The 21477-nt window shown below is 32.0% G+C and overlaps 1 protein-coding gene across 1 annotated transcript; it reads right to left on the reverse strand.

Moving 5' to 3' along the window:
- Nucleotides 1-2063: 2063 nt before the first annotated feature.
- On the reverse strand, nucleotides 2064-18575 carry LOC139516651 (uncharacterized). The gene is made up of 8 exons (XM_071306868.1): nucleotides 18442-18575; nucleotides 16332-16453; nucleotides 15439-15602; nucleotides 13967-14075; nucleotides 12194-12257; nucleotides 10599-10790; nucleotides 6490-6632; nucleotides 2064-5173 (listed from the first exon to the last, which is right to left on the reverse strand). The coding sequence occupies exons 1-8, from the start codon at nucleotides 18485-18487 to the stop codon at nucleotides 4940-4942; spliced, it is 1074 nt and encodes a 357-aa protein (XP_071162969.1). The 5' UTR covers nucleotides 18488-18575; the 3' UTR covers nucleotides 2064-4939.
- Nucleotides 18576-21477: the final 2902 nt, after the last annotated feature.

The raw sequence follows: 21477 nt of genomic DNA on the forward strand, positions 1-21477 counted from the left end.
TTCAACATACATTCAAAATCATATAAGAAGGCAGAGAGCTTCCGAAAGGAGGTACCACTAAAAATAACCCCTGGTTTTCTGGAAATCTTAAATTAGTATACTATGGAGCGCATTAATACTCAATTTTTAATGCAAACTCATAGACAGGTAAATTTTGGCTCAAAATGGTCTTAATATATTTCTCTTTCAACAAAATTTTCATTTCTGCAAATTTGTTAGTTAGTTTAGGTGAACAATGACATCAAATGCACTTTTTTTTTGTCCGAGTAGGCCTACTTTCACATACGTTCTAAATTTGAGGGAGTAATTGGTGGTATGACACCTAAAATAACACTACCTCCGTTATTCATGCCATATTAGAAGTAATGGCTACTGCATGGGTTGTTGATAGCAGCGAGAGCTAATAGTCCACTAGCAGAATGTATGAACCCAGGAGTATTATTATTACAAACAATGAGCTATTAAAAGAGAGGGATATTCTCAGTTATGCTAATTTTCATGTTCATCATGGGATGTTTCAGCAAAAAACTTAAATCAATTTTAAAAGTATATACCTAGTTAGATATATTTCAGATGCTAGACATAATGTGTTTAGTTTTCGAAAACGATTTTTCAAGTGTAACTCACTATCAATGCATGCAACACATATAAATCATGAGTATATTAATTATCTTCAAACCTGTATGTTTGTAGCGTTTACGCATATTTAAATGAATTTCTTTACGAGTATAAGCTACAAGATATACGTTGAACAATTCATATGTTAATAGCCCTACGGCAATACGTCATAACATCGGTAATATATCATAATTTATTATGGTCAAAATATTTGAAAATCTTAAAAAAACACTAATATACCAAACATGGCAAAAATTAAAGTCCAAAAAGAGCAATGAATTAGAGCTTTTGTGGATAGAGATATATTCCTGAACTCATAAACAGTTCTAGAATCTATAACAACAACTTTTGATAACACAATTTCAGTGTGTTCATGCCATATCCGAAGTACTGGCTACTGAGCGAATGATCACTACAGAGCAGTGGCGGATCCAGAAATTTCCATAAGTGGGGGCCCAGTGACTGACCTAAGAGGGGGCCCGCTCCAGTCACGCTTCAGTGATTCCCTATATAAGCAACCAAATTTTTTCCCAAAAAAAGGGGGGGGGCCGGGCCCCCTGCCCCCCTAAATCCGCCTCTGCAGAGGTTAATATTCCACCAGCAGAATTTATGGACCAAGCAGTAGTATATAATTACAAAACAATGAGCTATTAGAAGAGAGGTGATATTCTCTGTTGTACCAATTTTTCATGCTAATCATGAGAGGTTTCAGCAAAAACTTAAATAAATATCAAAAGTATACACTTAGTTAGATGTATTTCAGATAAAAGACATAATATTAATAGTTTCCGAAACGATTTTTCATGTATTTCATGTATAGTTCATTATTAATGCTTGCAACATATATAAATCATATATATATAGGTTTACCATTTCGTACCTCATGGAAGGTTTGCATGCTTACTATTTCGTATCTATGAAATATTCATATTTGATACATGTCTCGGTGAAAACTGTTTCATAGACGAATACTCCACATGACCTTATTATACAATGAAATACTCAATTATGTATTAACTCGAATAATTCAAGCCCTTTCCGGGTCCGATTTTCTCCAACACGAGGGCTTGAACTCCTTCTAATCATTGGCCGCGTCGCCTGCTCTCTGTGAGAGAGAGCCAATCAGCGGCGATCAGGATAATGAGTCTGCGCAACTCTCTTGTAATTGTCTTACCAAACACGTGTGTTCAATTAACACAAATCCGATAATAATTAATTAACATCAATTAACATCAGTTTACATCATTTAACATCAATTAACATCCGGAACTCCTCCTTCTTTAGCTGCCACTTTAAATCAAAATTCCCATATTGCAAAGCGGTGTGAAAATTCCGGTTGACGGTCTTGATCGAGGAAGACGTTCAGGCGTTAATGTAGCCTTCGTAGATCAGCGGAATATAACGACTGAATTATTCGGGTTAATTATGTATAAACAGAAAACAGACACATCTAATATTCATTTAATTTAACCATTGGACAGGTATGCATATACAAAACAATATAAACAGACATCACTAATAATAACAATTATATAATGCCAACATGGCAAACAAAGAATATCTTTGCAATGTTTACGTCTATATGCATATTTAATATATATGAAAATTTCAAAAACATTAAAATATCATGATTTTTTTTTCTCATAAATATGATATGAAATGGTTCACGTGTGTATTAAGTTCATAAGGTACGAAAAAAGTAAAATCACAAAAATACTTAACTCAGAGGAAAATCTAATCGGAAAGTCCATAATCACATGGCAAAATCAAATGACAAAACACATAAAAAACGAATGGACAAGAACTGTCATATTCCTGACTTGGTACAGACATTTTCAAATATAGATAATGGTGGATAAAACCTGTTTTATAGCGCTAAACCTCTCACTTTGATGAAAGTCTCATCAAATTCCGTTATATTTACAATGAACTAAACAGACATAATAAATAAAATTGGGCACAGCAGTCATCATCGTGTAACAATTGGTAGATACATTTGGCCCATAAGGAACGAAATGAATAATATCGTGGGTATGACTTGGTAAATGTTGGGTACGAAATGGCAAATTTTAAATAAACACTAATATCCCAAACAGTGCAAAATATAAAGCGCAAACATGTCAAAACTTAAAATCCAAACCGAGCAATACATTATAGCTTTTCATAACATAGATATATTCCTGAACTCATAAAAAGTTCGAAAATCTTGTAAAATCACGATTTAATAACACTACTATCGTTATTCATGCCATATTCGAAGTACTGGCCACTGGGCTGTTGATAACAGCGGGGGCTAATAGTCCACTAGCAGAATTTATGGACGCAGGAGGAGTATTATTACAAAAAACTAGAGGCTCTAAAGAGCCTGTGTCGCTCGCCTTGGTCTTGTGCATATTAAACAATGGACACGGATAAATTCATGACATAATTGTGTTTTGGTGATAGTGATGTGTTTGTAGATCTTACTTTACTGAACATTCTTGTTGCTACAATTATCTCTATCTATAATGAACTTGGCCCAGTAATTACAGTGGAAAATATTTTCTAAAAATTAACAAAAATTTATGAAAAATGTTAAAAATTAACTATAAAGGGCAATAACTCCTTAAGGGGTCAATTGACTATTTTGGTCATGTAAAACTTATTTGTAGATCTTATTTTGCTGAACGTTATTGCTGTATACAGTTTATCTCTATCTATAATAATATTCAAGATAATAACAAAAAACGGCCAAATTTCCTTAAAATTACCAATTCAGGACAGTAACCTAACAACGGGTTATCCGAACCATGTGAAAACATCAGGGCAGATAGATCTTGACCTGATAAACAATTAAACCCTGTCAGATTTTCTTTTAATGCTTCGATTTTTGAGTTATAAGCCAAAAACTGCATTTTACCCCTATGTTCTATTATTAGCCGTGGCAGCCATTTTGGTTGATTGGCCAGGTCACGTCACACATTTTTTAAACAAGTTACCCCAATGATGACTGTGGTCAAGTTTAGTTTAATTTTGCCCAGTAGTTTCAGAGAAGAGTATTTTTGTAAAAGATTACGAAGATTTACGAAAAAATGGTTAAAAATTGACTATAAAGGGCAATAACTCCTTCAGGGGTCAACTGACCATTTTGGTCATGCTGACTTATTTGTAAATCTTACTTTGCTGAACATTATTGCTGTTTGCAGTTTATCTCTATCTATAATAATATTCAAGATAATAACCAAGAACAGCAAAATTTCCTTAAAATTAGCAATTCAGGGGCAGCAACCCAACAACGGGTTGTCCGATTCATCTGAAAATTTGAGGGCAGATAGATCTTGACCTGATAAACAATTTTACCGCTGTCAGATTTGCTTTAAATGCTTTGGTTTTTGAGTTATAAGCCAAAAACTGCATTTTACCCCTATGTTCTATTTTTAGCCATGTCGGCCATCTTGGTTGGTTGACCGGGTCACGCCACACATTTTTTAAACTGAATATCCCAAATATGATTGTGGCCAAGTTTGGATTAATTAGGCCCAGTAGTTTCAGAGGAGAAGATTTTTGTAAAAGTTAACGACGACGGACGACGGACGACAACGACGGACACCAAGTGATGGGAAAAGCTCACTTGGCCCTTCGGGCCAGGTGAGCTAAAAAAGAACTATTAGAAGAGAGGTGATATTCTATGTTATGCCAATTTTCTTGTTCATCATTGGAAGTTTTAGGAAAAATTCAAATACATCTCAAAAGTATACATCTAATTAGATATATTTCAAATGCTAGACATAATTTTAATAGTTTCCGAAAACGATTTGTCAAGTTCGAGTATAACTCATTATCAGTGCTTGCAACATATAATATAAATCATGAGTATAATAGTTATCTGCCAACCTGTATGTTTGTCGGTATAATAATCTACATCTTAATAAAGACAGAACTGATGTCCCCCAACAAACTACTGTCAGAAAACATTACCAAAAATCGCAACAAATACTATAACTTTTGTTACATTTGGCTCATATTATAAAAACATTTGGTGTAGCATTTACACATATTTAAATAAACATCTTTACGAGTATAAGCTACAATATATACATTTAACAATTCATAGGTTAATTGTCCTGTCATGGAATAGAAGTTCCTTCATAGTATAAGTTCCAAAAGGAAGAACTATTCTGGAATATTATTTCAACAGAATACATATTACAGTACATGTTCCTAACGGAATGAATGGTACAGAATATTTGTTCCAACAGGAATTGGTAATATGACATTGAATTTACGGCCAACGGCAATACGTAATAATATCGGTAATATATCATAATGTGTATTTACAGTTTCAGATAATCACACACCAATTATGGGTACGTTTGTGATTACACCTCTGTAAATCAAATCTAAAGTCATCCCCAATTCTGTCAATATCTGATTTGTAGTTTACACATACAAATTTACCTTCGTCTCCTTCCAGTTTCATACAACGATCTGTTGGTATCTCATTCAAAACAAAAAATGCAGAGAATTGAGCTGGCCAGATGAGTTTGAATTCGAAGTTTGATAATTTGCCTGATTTCTGAAAAGATATTATGTATGTAGTATTTTACTGACTGTCTGAATGATGTTTTAATTGTTTGACTATCTAAGAATTTGTTTATTTTTTTTTGCCTTATTGAGATGCGGATCAAGGATTTTGAAAAAAAAACAATTTGTGGTGGGACCAGTAAAAAAAAACTGGATTAACCAAATAAGACGCCGCTCCATAAAGGGGGGGGGGGGGGCTAAATCCGCCTCTATTGTTGACAGATTTAAGATTGAAATCGCAAGACTCTGAAACGCAGTAAGATGATATTGAAAATTTCATAACTTATACTTATATTATTGTCCTTTCAAAAACATGTTTAACGATAAGTCCGGTATTTCTGTGAAATATACCATTCATTGTAGTTGACTGTTTAAAAAGTGCATACCTGTCAAACAAGTGCACATGAATGATGGAAAGGAGTAGGCTATTATAGACTAGTTTTAATCATGAAAAAAAGTAATCTAATCCATGAATTTACACCCTTCATATATTCATTAGACATTATAAGTCTGTTATATGCAGATTCTACCACTGCATCGAGTGTGATACGATATTTATCCACTCGAAACAGTTAAATTTTCAAATTTAAAACGAGAGGCTTGCCGAGATTTTTCAAAATTAAAAAATTAATTGTCGAGAGTAGATAAATATCGTATTACACGAAATTTGGTGGTGGAATCTGTTTCTCTAATGATTTTCTAACAATATGCAGGCAAACTCATTCCTTCTTTTTGAATGATCTTCAAAAGATGTGTTCTTTCTATGTGACGTCATCAGGCATGGTCGCCTTTTTCATGCCGTCACAATAGGAAATTCTGAGGAATACAAGAAAATTTGACGTCATATTCGGATTTTAACCAATGACGAATTGAGATCAAACGAACCACACGTTGATTAAATTTTTGTATACAATGGCTGCAGAAAGGCATAAGAAGAAGAAGAATTTGAGAAAAAATAATATTAAAATTTGGGCATCTTACTACTATTATTGGCTGCTGAGAGGCAAATATATACTAATTTTTCAACCTACACTGCTCAAGGTGTCTTCAGTAATTCATCTTATTCGGCAATTGATTAAGATATTTCAACGTCGAAAAGATGGAGGAATTTGTTATAATTGTTACGTGTACGGACCATATCACAAATCTTATTACTTGTATGTTTTTATTCAGCGTTAAACGAAACCAAAGGGTCTTCAAACCAGAAAAATAGCACCTGATATATATAACATAAATAATTGGAACATAAATCGGTACTTTATAATGAAAAACTTAATTCAAGGACTAGTTACACTAATACATAATTACATGTACAAGGATAAGGTCGCCGGCATCTGTAACGTGTAGATATTGTTTTTCTCCATTTTGAGAAATTGTTGAATAGCGCCGTCTATATATATAACAAGGAGACGTTCCATTTTCTTCAAGTATTCTTTCCTCCAGAAAATGACCTAGAATAATTGAAAAAAGATATTCACCATTCCGATTTCAGGACATAAAAATAAACATGATTTAAAATGAATTATGACATAGTTCTATTTCATATAAGTTACGTCAGTTTGAATTGTTCACAGTTGGTGCATGATTTAAAATAAAAAAAGAGGAAAAAAAATACCGAAGAAATAAAAGAGTAAACAAGACACTAAACATAAAACTATAGATGTCAAACTTCAACTCGAATGTCACCAAAGAAGTAGGAAGTTAACATAAGTGTTATATCCTACTGGTGGCGATGTCACAATAAAGAGGACAAGATTGATGCGGCAACAAATTTTAAAATTCATGGTGACATGTGACATAGATATTCATATACGGCAAATCAACGAGTGATTACAATTTCAGTCTCCTACCTCTTCGACCGACAGCAATGAACTGATATTGTCGTCAGAATTAAAACAACAGCTAATTTTTATCCTAAAGTTACTAATTTGTTTTTAACATTTATTGCAATTATATGAATTAATGCATAACATAAAAGTTGATGGGGTAATCTGTTTTTAAAAATCAACCCAGTTATTGAATTAAACAAAAGACATGTAGACATCAAGACCAACTTAAAACCAATAAAGGAACATGGAATACAAATAATAATACCTCTTAAAGTCATAAGAAACGAGGGTTCTTCCAATTCTTGAATCAATGCATACAAACATCATAAATTTAGCCTTCTGTGCACGAATTTATCATTTTTTTCGTGTAAATTTCGTATAATCGTCATTTTTTTTCAATCAGTCAGTTTTGTCAAAATATGGCAAGTATTTAAAGTTCGTGTTATGAAGCCGAAGTTTAAAGGGGCACTAGCTATCAAATTCATTGTAACCGATTTGACTCAAATTCTCATATTTGGTTTATAACAATGTAAAACATTTATCCAAACTATCAAAAGTCTAAAATAAACAGTTTACAGAGCATGGGGTAGATTATATATAGGTTCGTTTCGTGTGTATTTTAGTCCAGACGCCATCTAATTAACTATCGATTTGACCTCAGATGACCATATAAGCGATGTAAACAAAAAAAAAAGATACGAATAGATTAAACCAACACGTGCAATTGTATTTTTATAGGTCTGTTTGATTTTATTTTATAGATTAAAAATAGATGTTTCTCATTCTTTTTAACCATATAAGAATGATTTTATGTGCATCGAATTAGTAATCAAATGGTTTACCGTAGTTTCACTTTCATTGTTGACATTCTTTTTCTTTAAATAACCTGTACACGTACAATGCATGCGTTGTCAATCTCTAGCTAGGGGTTAACTTGAAGTTCACATGAATACCGGTTAGAATGATGATGACGTTTTCACTTGCAAGTGAATCAGTCAAAAATTATGTTTAATCGCTTATTTCAACAAAATTAAATGAAATTGATTGCTAAAAGCAAATTATTATTTCATTATTCCAATTTGATTAATGATTGATCTAAAAAAAATCATACTTTATTTTTTTATATATATCGTAGCTAGTGCCCCTTTAACGATTGTCACCTGTTTGTCAACAATCGACAAAAAAGCATGGAAATTGAGCACGTGTTAAACATGTAAATTCAGATAATAGTTTATTTTGACGTGAAACTGTACTTATGTGTCCCGTCATACTTTGAACCACACCATTATTTTATTTATTATTTTTACTGTAAGTCTGTTTTTTGTTATATCTACTTTACGTGAGTCTGCATTTATGTATGCCGTCATACGACAAAATTATTTTTATGTCTACCTGTGCGAATTTCAAGCGCGCAATTTTACACCAGTAATGAAAACCTTCTTTCATTTATGGGTAGACTTTCCATAGATAAATTCAGCCGTATAAGAAAAGCAAAATGAGAATGTTAAATTTGATGTATGCCTTTTTGTGCTACTTTGTTACATTTGTTGTTTGTGTAGTGATATTAAGATGATAACACAATATTGACTGTTGTACCCCTATTGTTGTACCCCTATTTTTGACATTTTTACTCTTTGAATATGTTTGTCTTGTTCATGCATCGTTGACAATGTAATGGAATTTGATGCGACTGTCATACAAGTGAGAGGTTTAGCTAGCTATAAAACCAGGTTCAATCCACCATTTTCTACATTAGAAAATGCCTGTACCAAGTCAGGAATATGACAGTTGTTATCCATTCGTTTGATGATCATGTGTTTGGACTTTTGATTTTGCCTTTTGATTTTTGATTTTCCTTTTTGAATTTTCCTCGGAGTTCAGTATTTTTGTGTTTTTACTTTTTTTTCAAGGACATCCAGGCGTATTGTGAGCACCGGATGTTTACGAGATTGGTCACACTGAGGTCACTTTGCATACGGAAATATGTCGGGGGAAATTCCTGGAAGGAAGCAATTAAAATAAAGTAAACTTCTTCTAAATATGAATAAACTAAAGAATGTTCTTCAGAAAAAAGTATATGTACATAAGTTTTATAATGAAAACTATCCATTGAGTTATAAAAAAACATTTGCATTATATTTTTTTATTTGAGGTTTCTTATGACTTTAAATAACGGTAAAATACATACAAAACCATTCACCGGAAGTTTTAAACTATAAGCAAGCATTGAGGGACCAGTACCATGAGTAAGAACAATTAGAACAATAATACCGAAATAAATTCTCTGCCGTGACTGTTTCCACTCTCCTTATATTAACAGCCCCGATGGCTAAGTCATTACTGGAAATTAAAGAAACATACATGGCTTACTCCGCTTCATTTTAGACTTATGCCTCGAATTTGACATATGCGGTCATCTCATTTCTATAAACTATGACAACCAAGACGATTTTGATTATGATTTTGAAATTACCAATTTCTCCACCTTAGCAGGAATATACCAAATTCACCTGCACATGTAATATTCATTTCCCAACTCATGAGCTTATGTGTTTTTTCTATAGAATGTCTATCTGTCATTTTGTTTTAGTTGTTGTCATAATTGAAAGTGTTTAGAGTGATTAGAATTATAACACACTATTGATTGCTGTTTAATTTACATTTGTACCTATTATGTATGCTTGTTTTGTTCACACATTGTTTTCTATAGAATGGAATTTAATGCGATTGTAATACAACTGAGAAGTTAAGCCAGCTATTAAAGCAGATTGAATCCAATATTTACTACAAAAGTCAAGAATATGACAGTTGTTTTCCTTCCTTTGATGTGTTTGAGCTTTTGGTTTTGCCATTTGATAAGGTATTTCACGATTTGAATTTTCATTAGTGTTCAGTATTTTTTTATTTTATTTTTTTTACTTTAAATACAAGTTCATACACAACAGTATTTATCCGTGTGATTTTTTTATTCGTTTTATTCGTCCTAGACATAATTAGTGTGTCGTCATGCTGGAATATGTATGTATTTTTATGCCATAAATGGTTGCGTACCATAGGGCCATATGTGTATACTCGTACAGTTAATTAATATGTATCTATGAATAAGCATTTATTAGAAACCACATGAATACGTGAAAAGAAAATCCTTATGTTACTGACGCGCACATTTCATAAAATTTAAAATTGAGAATGGAAATGGGGAATGTGTCAAAGAGACAACAACCCGACCAAATAAAAAACAACAGCAGAGGGTCACCAACAGGTCTTCAATGTAGCGAGAAATTCCCGCACCCGGAGGCGTCCTTCAGCTGGCCCCTAAACAAATATATACTAGTCCAGTGATAATGAACGCCATACTAATTTCCAAATTGTACACAAGAAACTAAAATTAAAATAATACAAGACTAACAAAGGCCAGAGGCTCCTGACTTGGGACAGGCGCAAAAATGCGGCGGGGTTAAACATGTTTGTGAGATCTCAACCCTCCCCCTATACCTCTAACCAATGTAGTAAAGAAAACGCATAACAATACGCACATTAAAATTCAGTTCAAGAGAAATCCGAGTCTGTATTATTTTATTTACCTACTGTTAAAAAAATCACACGGCTTTTTATTTGGTATCTTGGATACGAGTTCTTTAAAAACGATTCTGTTACTCTGTTTTCCCAAGGGCTGCATAAATTTCAGCATCCCGTATTTATTCCAAACAACCGTGCGCTTAAGAATTGTAGTCGAGTCCGGTTTCGTAGAATGATGATGTAAATGTACCATAAAGGTTTCTGAAATTAAAATAAAATGAAAGATACATTCAATGAGTCTAATAATCATTGCTCGCTGTTATGATTTGCCATTACTTATGCTATTCAACTTCGTACTTTACTTGACCTTTTTAACTTTTTTTTATTTGAGCGTCACTGGTATGTCTTTTGTAGACGAAACGCGCGTCAGGCGTAAATACAAACTTTAATCCTGGTATCTATGATGAGTTTATTTATCTTTCTTTTCGTATGCTTCATTTGATTTAAATTCCGTTTACAGTTGAGATAATGTATATAATAAGCTAATTTCCATAAGGATAAACTCATCACAGATAAATTTTCGTCTGCAAAAGACTCATCAGTGACGCTCGAATCCAAAATTTAAAAAAGCTTAAAGTACGAAGTTGAAGAGCAATGGGAACCAAATTCCTAAAAGTTTTGTCAAATACAGCTAAGGTAATATATTCCTTAGACTTAGTTTTTCTAAAACTCAAAAAAAGTTTTGTTAACAGTTACATTTAATTTATAAATATGACCATATCAATGATATTTGCCTTTACAATTTCGATATTTACGCGCAGTAATTTTCATCTAGTACGCTGGAATTTTGAAAGTCAAACATGTAAAATGACCGGCAATATAAAACAAAATGTCTATATGCAATAGCTTAAACCACCAGACTCACATAAGATCATTGTTGAGTGAGAGATTTGGAACCGTCGTATCAAAGAGGGACGAATGATACCAGAGGGACGAACAATACCAGAGGGAGAGCGAAACTCATAGATCGAAAAATAAACCGACAACGCTTAAAAAAAGAAGAGACAAACAATAGAACACAACACACAACATAGAAAACTAAAGACTACGCAACACGAACACCTCCAAAAATTGGGGTTGATCTCAGGTGCTCCGGAAGGGTAAGCAGTAAACATGTATCAGTGCATACGTGAGATATTCCCCCAAAATATATCACTTGAATAATGACGAAACACTGTATTTGGTTCAGATTGTTATTCCAGAGAGTAATTTTAACAAGCAGTGATTCAGTCTAAGAATAGATAAACAATATCGAACCTGCACAATCAACATGCATATTGCCTTGCACCACAACTGGTTGGTTTTAAGTAAACGATTGTGTGTTTTACCAGAATACACATTTGTAAATCTGTATTTTCGCATGAAGGGGGATAAATGCGATATCCTCATATTTATTTTTGTAACGTTTGGATGAAATTTTGAGGCTTCAACGCCGGTAATTCTCTGTTCAATCTAATTTATACATAAATGTCTCATTCGTGCATGAAAAAAATTGTGACGTTGTTAAGATCTGTTGATGGTACATAAACAAACACATATTATGTGCATAAGTATTGTAATTTGTTTTGATAATTCAAATGAATGTTCATTATGTTTAAACTTACCTTTAGCTTCAAATAAAGAAAACTTCACATCTGTAACAGACTTCGATGATCGTCTCCAGTAGATCTAATTATATATATATATAAATTGCATTTAATAATATGTATTCCAAGTATTCATCTTAAGCAATAATGGAGATAAAGAATTTACGTATATACAGAGGAAAGGGGCGTAGCTAGGTATTTAGTCAACTGTAGGCACCAATCGGCAGGGGGCTGGGCTGCTTAAGGCCCCCAGCATGTCCAGGGGGCGAAGCCCCCCGACGGAAAACGGATTTCAGCGTTTAAGCTGCAAAATGTTATGTACAAAAATGTTAAATTTACTGGTTATTTAATTATGATAATTATAATATACATGATGAAAAGTTCGAAGAATTATGAATAAAATGATGTACCATAACATCTGACAGGTGAATCAAATAACGCAGTGCAATCCATAACATACAAATTATTTACAATATGCATTGTTATATGCGTAGATAAGCGTATCCCTTTAATTTAGCAGTACTACCTGTTTGGTATTATCATATCTATTCCGTTCTGATTGATATATACGTTTAACTTAATTAATAGTACATATTGACGATCCTTCTTAAAAAAAATAGGCATGTCAACACTGATACTACTATATAATAGAACTATCCTTTTGGCTAGACATCAACCATCAATCTTTTGAATCTTAAACCTTCCACCTAGCCACACAAACACATACAGACATAGTCAATGCCTAACAAAATTCAAGAAATTCGTATTTCTATATATCCTCTACTGTAAAATCCCTACCTGCTTAGGAATTTTGAATAATTGTGGCCATTACACGCCAATCCCTACCTGGTTAGTAATTTTGAATAATTGTGGCCATTACACGCAGATTTGAGAGAACTTAAAATTACTGGAAGCCAGTTGATTGATTGTTTTTTTACATCCAGTGACAAATATTTATGCAAGTTCAGGACCGTTGAAATTTAACTTGGCGCTAGGTCCTGTAATAGGTGTCGTCCAGGACGAAGGTCTGGAAATTTAAAAATGACATGCATTGGAAAATGAGGGATTATTGGATAGGAGCAGAAATTTTGCCTTTCAGTAGACCCACTGCGAACTCCTCAAAGAGTTGCATTCTCTCGACAACCAGGCATCGGATTTAATGTCCCCATTCTGATCAGACGTGGCTGCGTATTTATACATCCTGCACATAATGTCCAACATTGGCAAGCCGAGTGAAGACAAAGTGGAAAGCTAGTTGAAAACTAACATCAACTAATTAAAAACCTAATGTGCCTCAGTTGATGTTCATTCAAGTTTTTGTTGATATAAGCGAAATGATCTGAACCAAAGTTCTAGTTTATAGTTTCTATATAATGTCAAATCGTAAAAAGACATTCAATTCTATCCAATATTACTTTCATTGAGGACGAGAGACTAGTGTACACATGGCATTCGATAATTAAAGAATATTGACAACTTCACCGGCTTTCATCTAAAGATAACGTTCTTCATTTTTTTTTTTCACAAAAAAAAAATATTTGTGAAAAAAATATGTGCAACTACGCCCATGGAGGATCATATATGGTTTTTAAAATATTTTTTTAATTGAAATTTCACATCGTTAATCTTTTGGAAAATAACTAGGCGTATTTACAACACAAGTATCCATAATTGTTCAAACGGTAATCATACCTCAAAATTCAAATATTCAATCAGATACAAATTTACAAACACACAGATTAATTTTCATATAACGTATATATAATTATTAAAAAATGAAAATAGACATACCAGCGTTGTATTTCCATTTGAAGGTATTTTTTCTACGAGTTCTGAGACTTCATTATGAGACATCAATGTAACATCTTCGTCGTTTATATCAAGAAGTTGGTCAGAATTTCTGCAAAAGAAATCATTTATTTTTTTAAAGATAATTGATAAGTATTGAGGTCTACTCAATTGTAATGTAAATATGGTGTTGACGTTTTAATAAAACTCAAGTCTATTGCAATGTATATATATCAATCGGTATACTCTGAAAAGTCATATATAAATTATTGAGACATTTTCTATGTGATTTAGATTTTATCTTTATCTCCTGTTTGTATCAAGTGATAAAGATAGATTTTTAAACGAGGATTAATAGCAAATTTCACCTATTGTCTAATTCAAAGTAGAAACAAACACATTTTCCAATCTTAAGGCATTTTTGAGTGTTTCCACTGATGCGCTTGCATGTTTAGCAACACAAAAACTGCTCCAGCTCAATTAGGCAAAAGGGCGATTAAGAGCGACATCGGAAAAGTGTGCGGTCATTAACACAAATATGTTGCTTTAAACGACCGCAGTCTCAGTCTCTGATGACAAAGGAGGGACGAAAGATACCAGAGGGACAACCAAACTCATAAATCGAAAATAAACTGACAACGCCACGGCTAAATAGTACATTGCTTTCGTAATGTATAAGTTTACTATGCTTGAGTCTCTTTCCTATCATGCTATTGTTCGAGTAATAATAATTGAAGTGGACCAATGCATAGTTGATACGTAACTAGATATAATTCCCTTTTGATCATCAAACATCATCCGTGTTGCTTGTATTCCATGTCTATGTGTTTTTCTGTTTTTTTGTTGTACACCTTCCTTCGTGTGTCGTTTGAGGTGGCACTGTAGTATTTGCATTCCAGAATTTAGGTTGCTTTTTTTTGTGTACCCTACTTAGGTAAATGTATCGAAACAGTGTGATTGGACAAAAAATACAGTATCAACTGAACATACTTTCCCAAACTGAGGGATGAATCAGGTCTATAAAAATATGAAATAATTTTACATACAGATGAAAATGAATTTTTGAGATTTTTTTAAAATTTTGTATCCACTGCACCATAAAAGACCTAAAAGTACTAGTGGCCTTAGGTTTTTAAAAATAGCAAAAAAGTAAACGGTCATGATACATATTCAAATTCATTTCTGAATAGTAAAATGAAAGTAATTCAATTAACTGTGAATGTAGAATTTTTTGCAGTGTAAGAAAGTGGTGAAAATTCTAAAAAGGCTATCATTATCCCTTATGGGCCAGAAAATACTACCGTGCCACCTTGATATGTCTCCTTCGTTAACTGTAGTCGGATCGATAACGTTTTAATACTTTTGAGACGGAATATGTTACCTTTTGTTATAAAGCATTGGATGCTTGATTAATTACTTACTTGCAGAATAAACATGCACATCTGACATAATTGCCTACTATTTGAATAAAATACCTAAGTTTCAGTGTTGAGGAGGTTTTGTTTGATGAATCAAACATGAAAACGTGTTGGAAACCTTGATTTTCTATATATCGTGTTTCTATGTTTCCCTGTAGCCATTCAACTGTCTTTACTTGTGATTGTTCTGTTCCTGAGTTTTGAATTTCTGGATTGTAGTCCTAAATATATATTAGACTAGTTAATATTTACTGATATAAACCTCATATATTTGTGAATGAGGGATAGTTGCGAAGAGCCTTGCACATGTACTTTAAATCCGGAGTCATTGTATAATATCCAATGATTTAATGAATGATATTGATCACTTTCAACTCGAACAACACGATTTACTGAATACTTCCTGCAATACACTTTATATTGTAAAATTATAAATAGTTGGCTAAATTAAGCTCTGCACATAAATAAGATTGACTTTCAAAATGTTAAATATAGGCGTAAAAACGAAGGCATAATTCTTTTTTTTTTACCTTATTTGGTCTTAAGGTATCTGTTTTCGAAGAATAGATTTTTAATTCTGATTGAAAAACGCACTTCATAATTATTGTGCTTCCAATTTGCTTTTCTGGTTTAACCTTTATTAGAAACTCTCAAACTCATATTTGAAAATCATGAATGATAAATACTGTTATCTGCACTTTGGTCCGGGTTGTTGTCTTTTTGACATATTCCCCATTTTCTTTCGTAACTTTATTAAACATATCAAGAGGTGTATATGAGCAAATAATACAGACAAAATCAAGTTATTTTTCATCTAAGGTAACGGTGGTTCGTTCTTATAAAGAGACAATTATAACACACGGGGGATAAAACAGAAAATTGTAATATAAATTAATTGCATAAGTGAACAACTTTTATTCATTTCGACTATGTTGTATTTCATGTAATACCTCGAATGGACAGTGAGTTGTTTTGTTCTTTAAACTCGAAGTATGGTCTTCCTCGTGATCAGACTCCTGTCTACAGTTTTTTCTTTCACTCTCTATCGAACTATATTTTTCTGTGTATTTAGCTGAATTAAAAATATACACATAAATACCTTTTTTAAAAGATTTTTACTTCATTGACCGAATGACCGTTATATTGTCAAAGTAAAGAGACTGATCATTTACCGACAAAAATAAAGAACAAAATGGTACGTGCAAATGATTTCTGTTTTGACTATCATTAGGTATGCTTAGTCAACAAAATAACAATAGTCATGGATGCATAATTCTTTGAATTCGTCTGGAACAATAAGACCAAACGAAACTCCGAAGAAAACATCTAAGTAAACCTGGAATGATTATGAGTTGTAACCTTATTTTTTTTTTTTTTATTTATTAATCTATGATTTACAAATGAAAAACGTTAGAAGCATACGTTGCAAGTCCATGTCAATACATAAACACTTAGCTAATGAAAAATGTGAGATGTGTAATACATTAATGAGCAAAGAGTTATATTACCAAAAGTGATATAAATATATACAAGTCCATCAAAGGTTAACTATTTAACATTTTTATTTTACAGCAATTTTCATATAATATGCAGTAAACATTGAAAGATGAAGACAATTTTGTTGAAAGGGTTCTAACTATACTTTTTAAAAATATTTCATTAACTATAGATCCGTTTCCTGTGTCATCTAAGGTATCGAAAAAATAAGCAATAAGAAGAAAGCTCCTATGCTTAAATTGTAAATGTAGTATTGTGAATGAGTATTTGACATAGTCTGAAAAGAAATGCTGTATCGTCAAAGTATTAATATTTCCCCCTGTCCAACTATCCGTTGTGTTGTAGCGTATTAAGACAAATTTACAGAATACTATAACAAAAGGGATACTAATTTTACTACACAAGATATCCATTTCGATAATCAAAATATGTAAGGTGATAATTGAGGCCTAGATATTAAAAGATCCAAAACATAATACTTAGTATGAAAATCTTGAATTACTTTATATTAAAAAAGCAAAACACAAAAAGAAATCAGAGCCAAGCTAAGAGATATTCCTGTTTTTTAAATAATATTTAAATGTTTATGCCAACAGAACTCAATAAAAGAATAATTGTTAAACCGGTCCATAAGCACTTGCTACCCGACTGGTGATACCATAGGCAATAACAAATTACTTACAGGGATATCTACTTTGTGTTAGTAATACCATTACCTATACAAATTTTACGACACCAGATCAGCTTTTAGACAACCAATATCTCTATGATAATCATAGAATCCAACATATTTGAATACAATAGAACACAAAAGTTTAAGTGCTTATAAAACAAAATCCCTTAAGTATAGCCAAACCCATACACGTTGCTTAAGCTATAGATAACGAAAAAAGTCCTAATTTTGAAATGATTGATCAGATTCAAAAGGATTTTTTCCGGTTGCTGCAATACAAGAGGGAAGTGTATAATATTTGGTATTTTCATACAATGTTAACTATTTTTGACTTTGGTTACATATTCAAAATATTCAATTGTCTGAAATGACTCTTTTTATTAATAGCATTTTAACAACAACTAAAAAATTATACCAGATGAACAGTTTAACAAAAACCATGACTCGTAAAAAAACCTATACTTTTCTAGAATAAAAGATTGTTATTACGACATTTGATTGATATCTGTGATCATTTGTGCAGCATATATATGTCATAACGGTCAAATACCTCAACATGGCAACAACATGAGCGCAGCGTCAAATTAGCTTACTCTGTGACTTTATATAAATAAAATATTCTTTACAGCATTTATCAGTTATCATTAATTTTAATAATGTTTTAATTTTACCAGTGGCCTTGGTCCTTGTCCGCGTTTTTACAATTTTTGTCTATTTCAAAGACAGGATTACTGTTTAATTGGGGTTTCTTAATTGAATGTCCAATAATAAATAATTAGTCAAACATTTCAAAGTTAAAATAATTAATAGCTAAAAACTAAATCAATGACTGTTTTGTTTGTCTATTTTCTGTATTTTCAACATTTTATTATTACCATTTATATGTTTACCTCTTTCCAAAAAAGAATCCTTCTCTTCTCCAATTTGATCGTTCATTTCTTATTTCTTTTTATTGTGTCTTCCTCAGTACAACCGTTTACTTACGGTAATAATAATGTTAATAATGAGGTTGAATAGAATGAAACAAGTCTTTTATTCACATAATTCATATAGGATTAAGTACTTGACATCATTGTATAAAAAGAATCATTTTCCGGAAAAGACCGATTACAATAGATAAACGAAGTAGTATCACTTCCTCTCTCAATGATCATTACAAATCCTGATTGAAAAAATTGTTAAATTACACCAACTGCTCTGGGAAATATACTTGAAATCATGATAAAGTATTTTCTTCAAGATGTCATACGGGGATCGGATGATTAGTGGGTATTCCTGACATAAAAGTCGTTGTTTATATATATATACCTGGAAAAAAGTATTGCAACACTTCCACTGAAAACAATGTAAAATGACATGATTGTTGAATGTGTATAATTTGGGTTTTACCAAATGCTTTTGATCCGTTTATGGTTTAAAATTGAATTTGTGTTATCAACTCACACGCAAAAGGTTTGAATGAGTTTAATGCATAAAAATCTGTATTTGTTGCAGAACCAATGTTTTGGTGAAAAATGAGTCCTGCAAAATTTATATTTTTTGAGAAAAGTGCGAAAAACTATTTCAGTGCAGTTGTTAAGTATAACCATGTATAAACATTAATATTAGATGAAAAGTAAGTTAATACCATTTTTCAATTTTGAACAATAAAAGGATCAAAAGTATTTAGCAGAACCTAAATTATACTCTTTCTACAATCATGTCATTTTACATTGTTTTCAATGGAAGTAATGCAATACCTTTTTTCTATTTTCTCATTTCTATTGAGACAACTATTCTCCTAAGTTCAAATGAAGTGGAAGTAAGTAAATAAAGGCAACTGTACGACCTTTAACAATGACAAACACACATACCGTATAGTCGGCTGTAATAGGCTCCGACAAAAAATGAAATAATTCTGGGAAAACTAACGGTCTAATATATAACAAAACAATTTACGAAAAGCAAATATGACAGACACGAACCAACGACAAACAATGAACCACAGGCTCAGTTCATTTTGTTTTTACAATATAAGCAACTTAAAAATAGATGTTAAGATATCAGCACATAAACCGTTCTCAGAATTGAAGCGATATGTACTTTGAGCTTTTATTTTTCAGCAGTAAAACAAATCACATTCATATCATGTGGCGTTAAGATATCTCAATTGGTCGGTTACGCACGTGCAAATTCACATCATGCAGACTTAAGTAGAAGGTGTATGCTCCTTGTGCTCTCGTCCTACTTGGTTATTAAGCAAAGCAGAACAACTAAAATATACACTTCATAAGCTTTAGGGTCATCATCAATACTATTGTGAGATATTTCCGCGGTATGAAATCTGTTGATACTTGGTCGATAAATCTTTACAAGGTCATTTTAATCAATTAATGAATATCAATTTTGATACATATCTTATTTTGAAAGTTTAAAGTGTGCATATCAAGTCGGATTATATGGGTAATTGATTTGATTCATTCAGCATTAATGCATTTCATTGGCACTCATAACACATCTTCTTATATCTATTTATTAAAGTAAGTTGGTTTTTTTTCTACATTTAAAAAAAAAGGGTTATTTTTACAAAAGTTATGTTCATCAATCAAAGGAATCTGATATGCTTGGGATGAAAATTGAAAATAACTATATATTTTCCAACCTTTACTTATATTAATCAGTTTCTATTTTTGACAATGTCGCACAACCATTTTCAACATACCTGGCATTTGCAAAAGGATCAATTTTATCCTTCCTAAATTTAAATTGAATAAATGCAAATTTCTCAACCTATATTTTGGATTAAAATACAATACTTCTCAGACGTTTTTTTGTTGTTGTATATTTGTACCGTCACAAATACATTCTGCCGTCCACTTATAGCAAAATGACTCGGGCTATACATAGACAATAACTTAATTATCGATAGATAAAAGATAACTATGTAATATCGGTCGAAAATAAGTTTTTTTCATTGAATTTAAATGTTTTATTTTGCAATGCCATCTTGACATACATATTTTATATTTTATTACATTTATCATTTTACAATTAGCTCCAAATGTATGACATTCTGCATATCAAATACTACTTAGCTTTAATTTTTATTTTTATTTCTATGGTTCTGTCAATTAAAAGCAAAGTCCGTCTTTTACATTTTCGGGTATTCGAGGTACTGGTTTGCCTACTACTACTTATACTTTGAAATAAAGTCATGCATACTTTACCAATTCAATAAAAATCATGATAATTACACCAACAGTAAGACATTTAATCTTCAGTAAGCATATTCAATAGTTTTTTTTTCTTCTAGATCCTTCTTGTTAAACAAAAGGAAAACAACTATGCACAATACAATCAGATATTATATAATCTCTGAACTATTCTTTGTACTGAAAATACTGTGTAGGAGATCTTACATTTCAAAGTACAAACATGAAGCAAAGAGTAGTTGGACCACACAGTGAAGCCATAATATATATCCCGTAGTTAGAAGCCGTTGGTCTAAATACAAATTCTAATGTAGATAACACTCTCGATGTAGAAACCTTATTTTTTGCATAATTAAAGATGTGCTTTTGATTTATTCAGCTCCTCTCGAATGATGTAATTACAAATGCAAAATTTCATATTTCATTTAAAATGTATGAATGAAATTTCTCCATTTGCAATGTAGTCAACGAGTTTAAAGTGCTTGTCATATTGTTTATTGTTGCCATCTTAATACGAGAAAGAGACAGTTTCCGAATGGTGTTAAAGGACAAATACTTTTTAAAGACCATACAGCCCGTAACAGAGTAGTGATCGAATTCGCGTTTCTGTACCGTCAGAATAAGTTACGTTATCGACAAACTTATTTCAGAAGTGACATAAGTTAATTTTCTTCATCGACTAAATATTTCATGTCCAACGTGTAAGTTTTCATTGTTTAAGTCGAAGTTTTTTTA

This window comes from Mytilus edulis, chromosome 3 (assembly GCF_963676685.1).
Source record: "Mytilus edulis chromosome 3, xbMytEdul2.2, whole genome shotgun sequence".
NCBI classification, from domain to species: domain Eukaryota; kingdom Metazoa; phylum Mollusca; class Bivalvia; order Mytilida; family Mytilidae; genus Mytilus; species Mytilus edulis.

Excerpts from the sequence above, each read along its gene's own strand:
- LOC139516651 (XM_071306868.1), bottom strand. The coding sequence starts at position 18,487 with ATGAACGATCAAATTGGAGAAGAGAAGGATTCTTTTTTGGAAAGAG. Across the intron at positions 16,454-18,441 it reads GGATTCTTTTTTGGAAAGAG|CTAAATACACAGAAAAATAT; the intron begins GTAAACATATAA and ends TTTTTAATTCAG. Across the intron at positions 12,258-13,966 it reads CAAATGGAAATACAACGCTG|ATCTACTGGAGACGATCATC; the intron begins GTATGTCTATTT and ends ATATATAATTAG.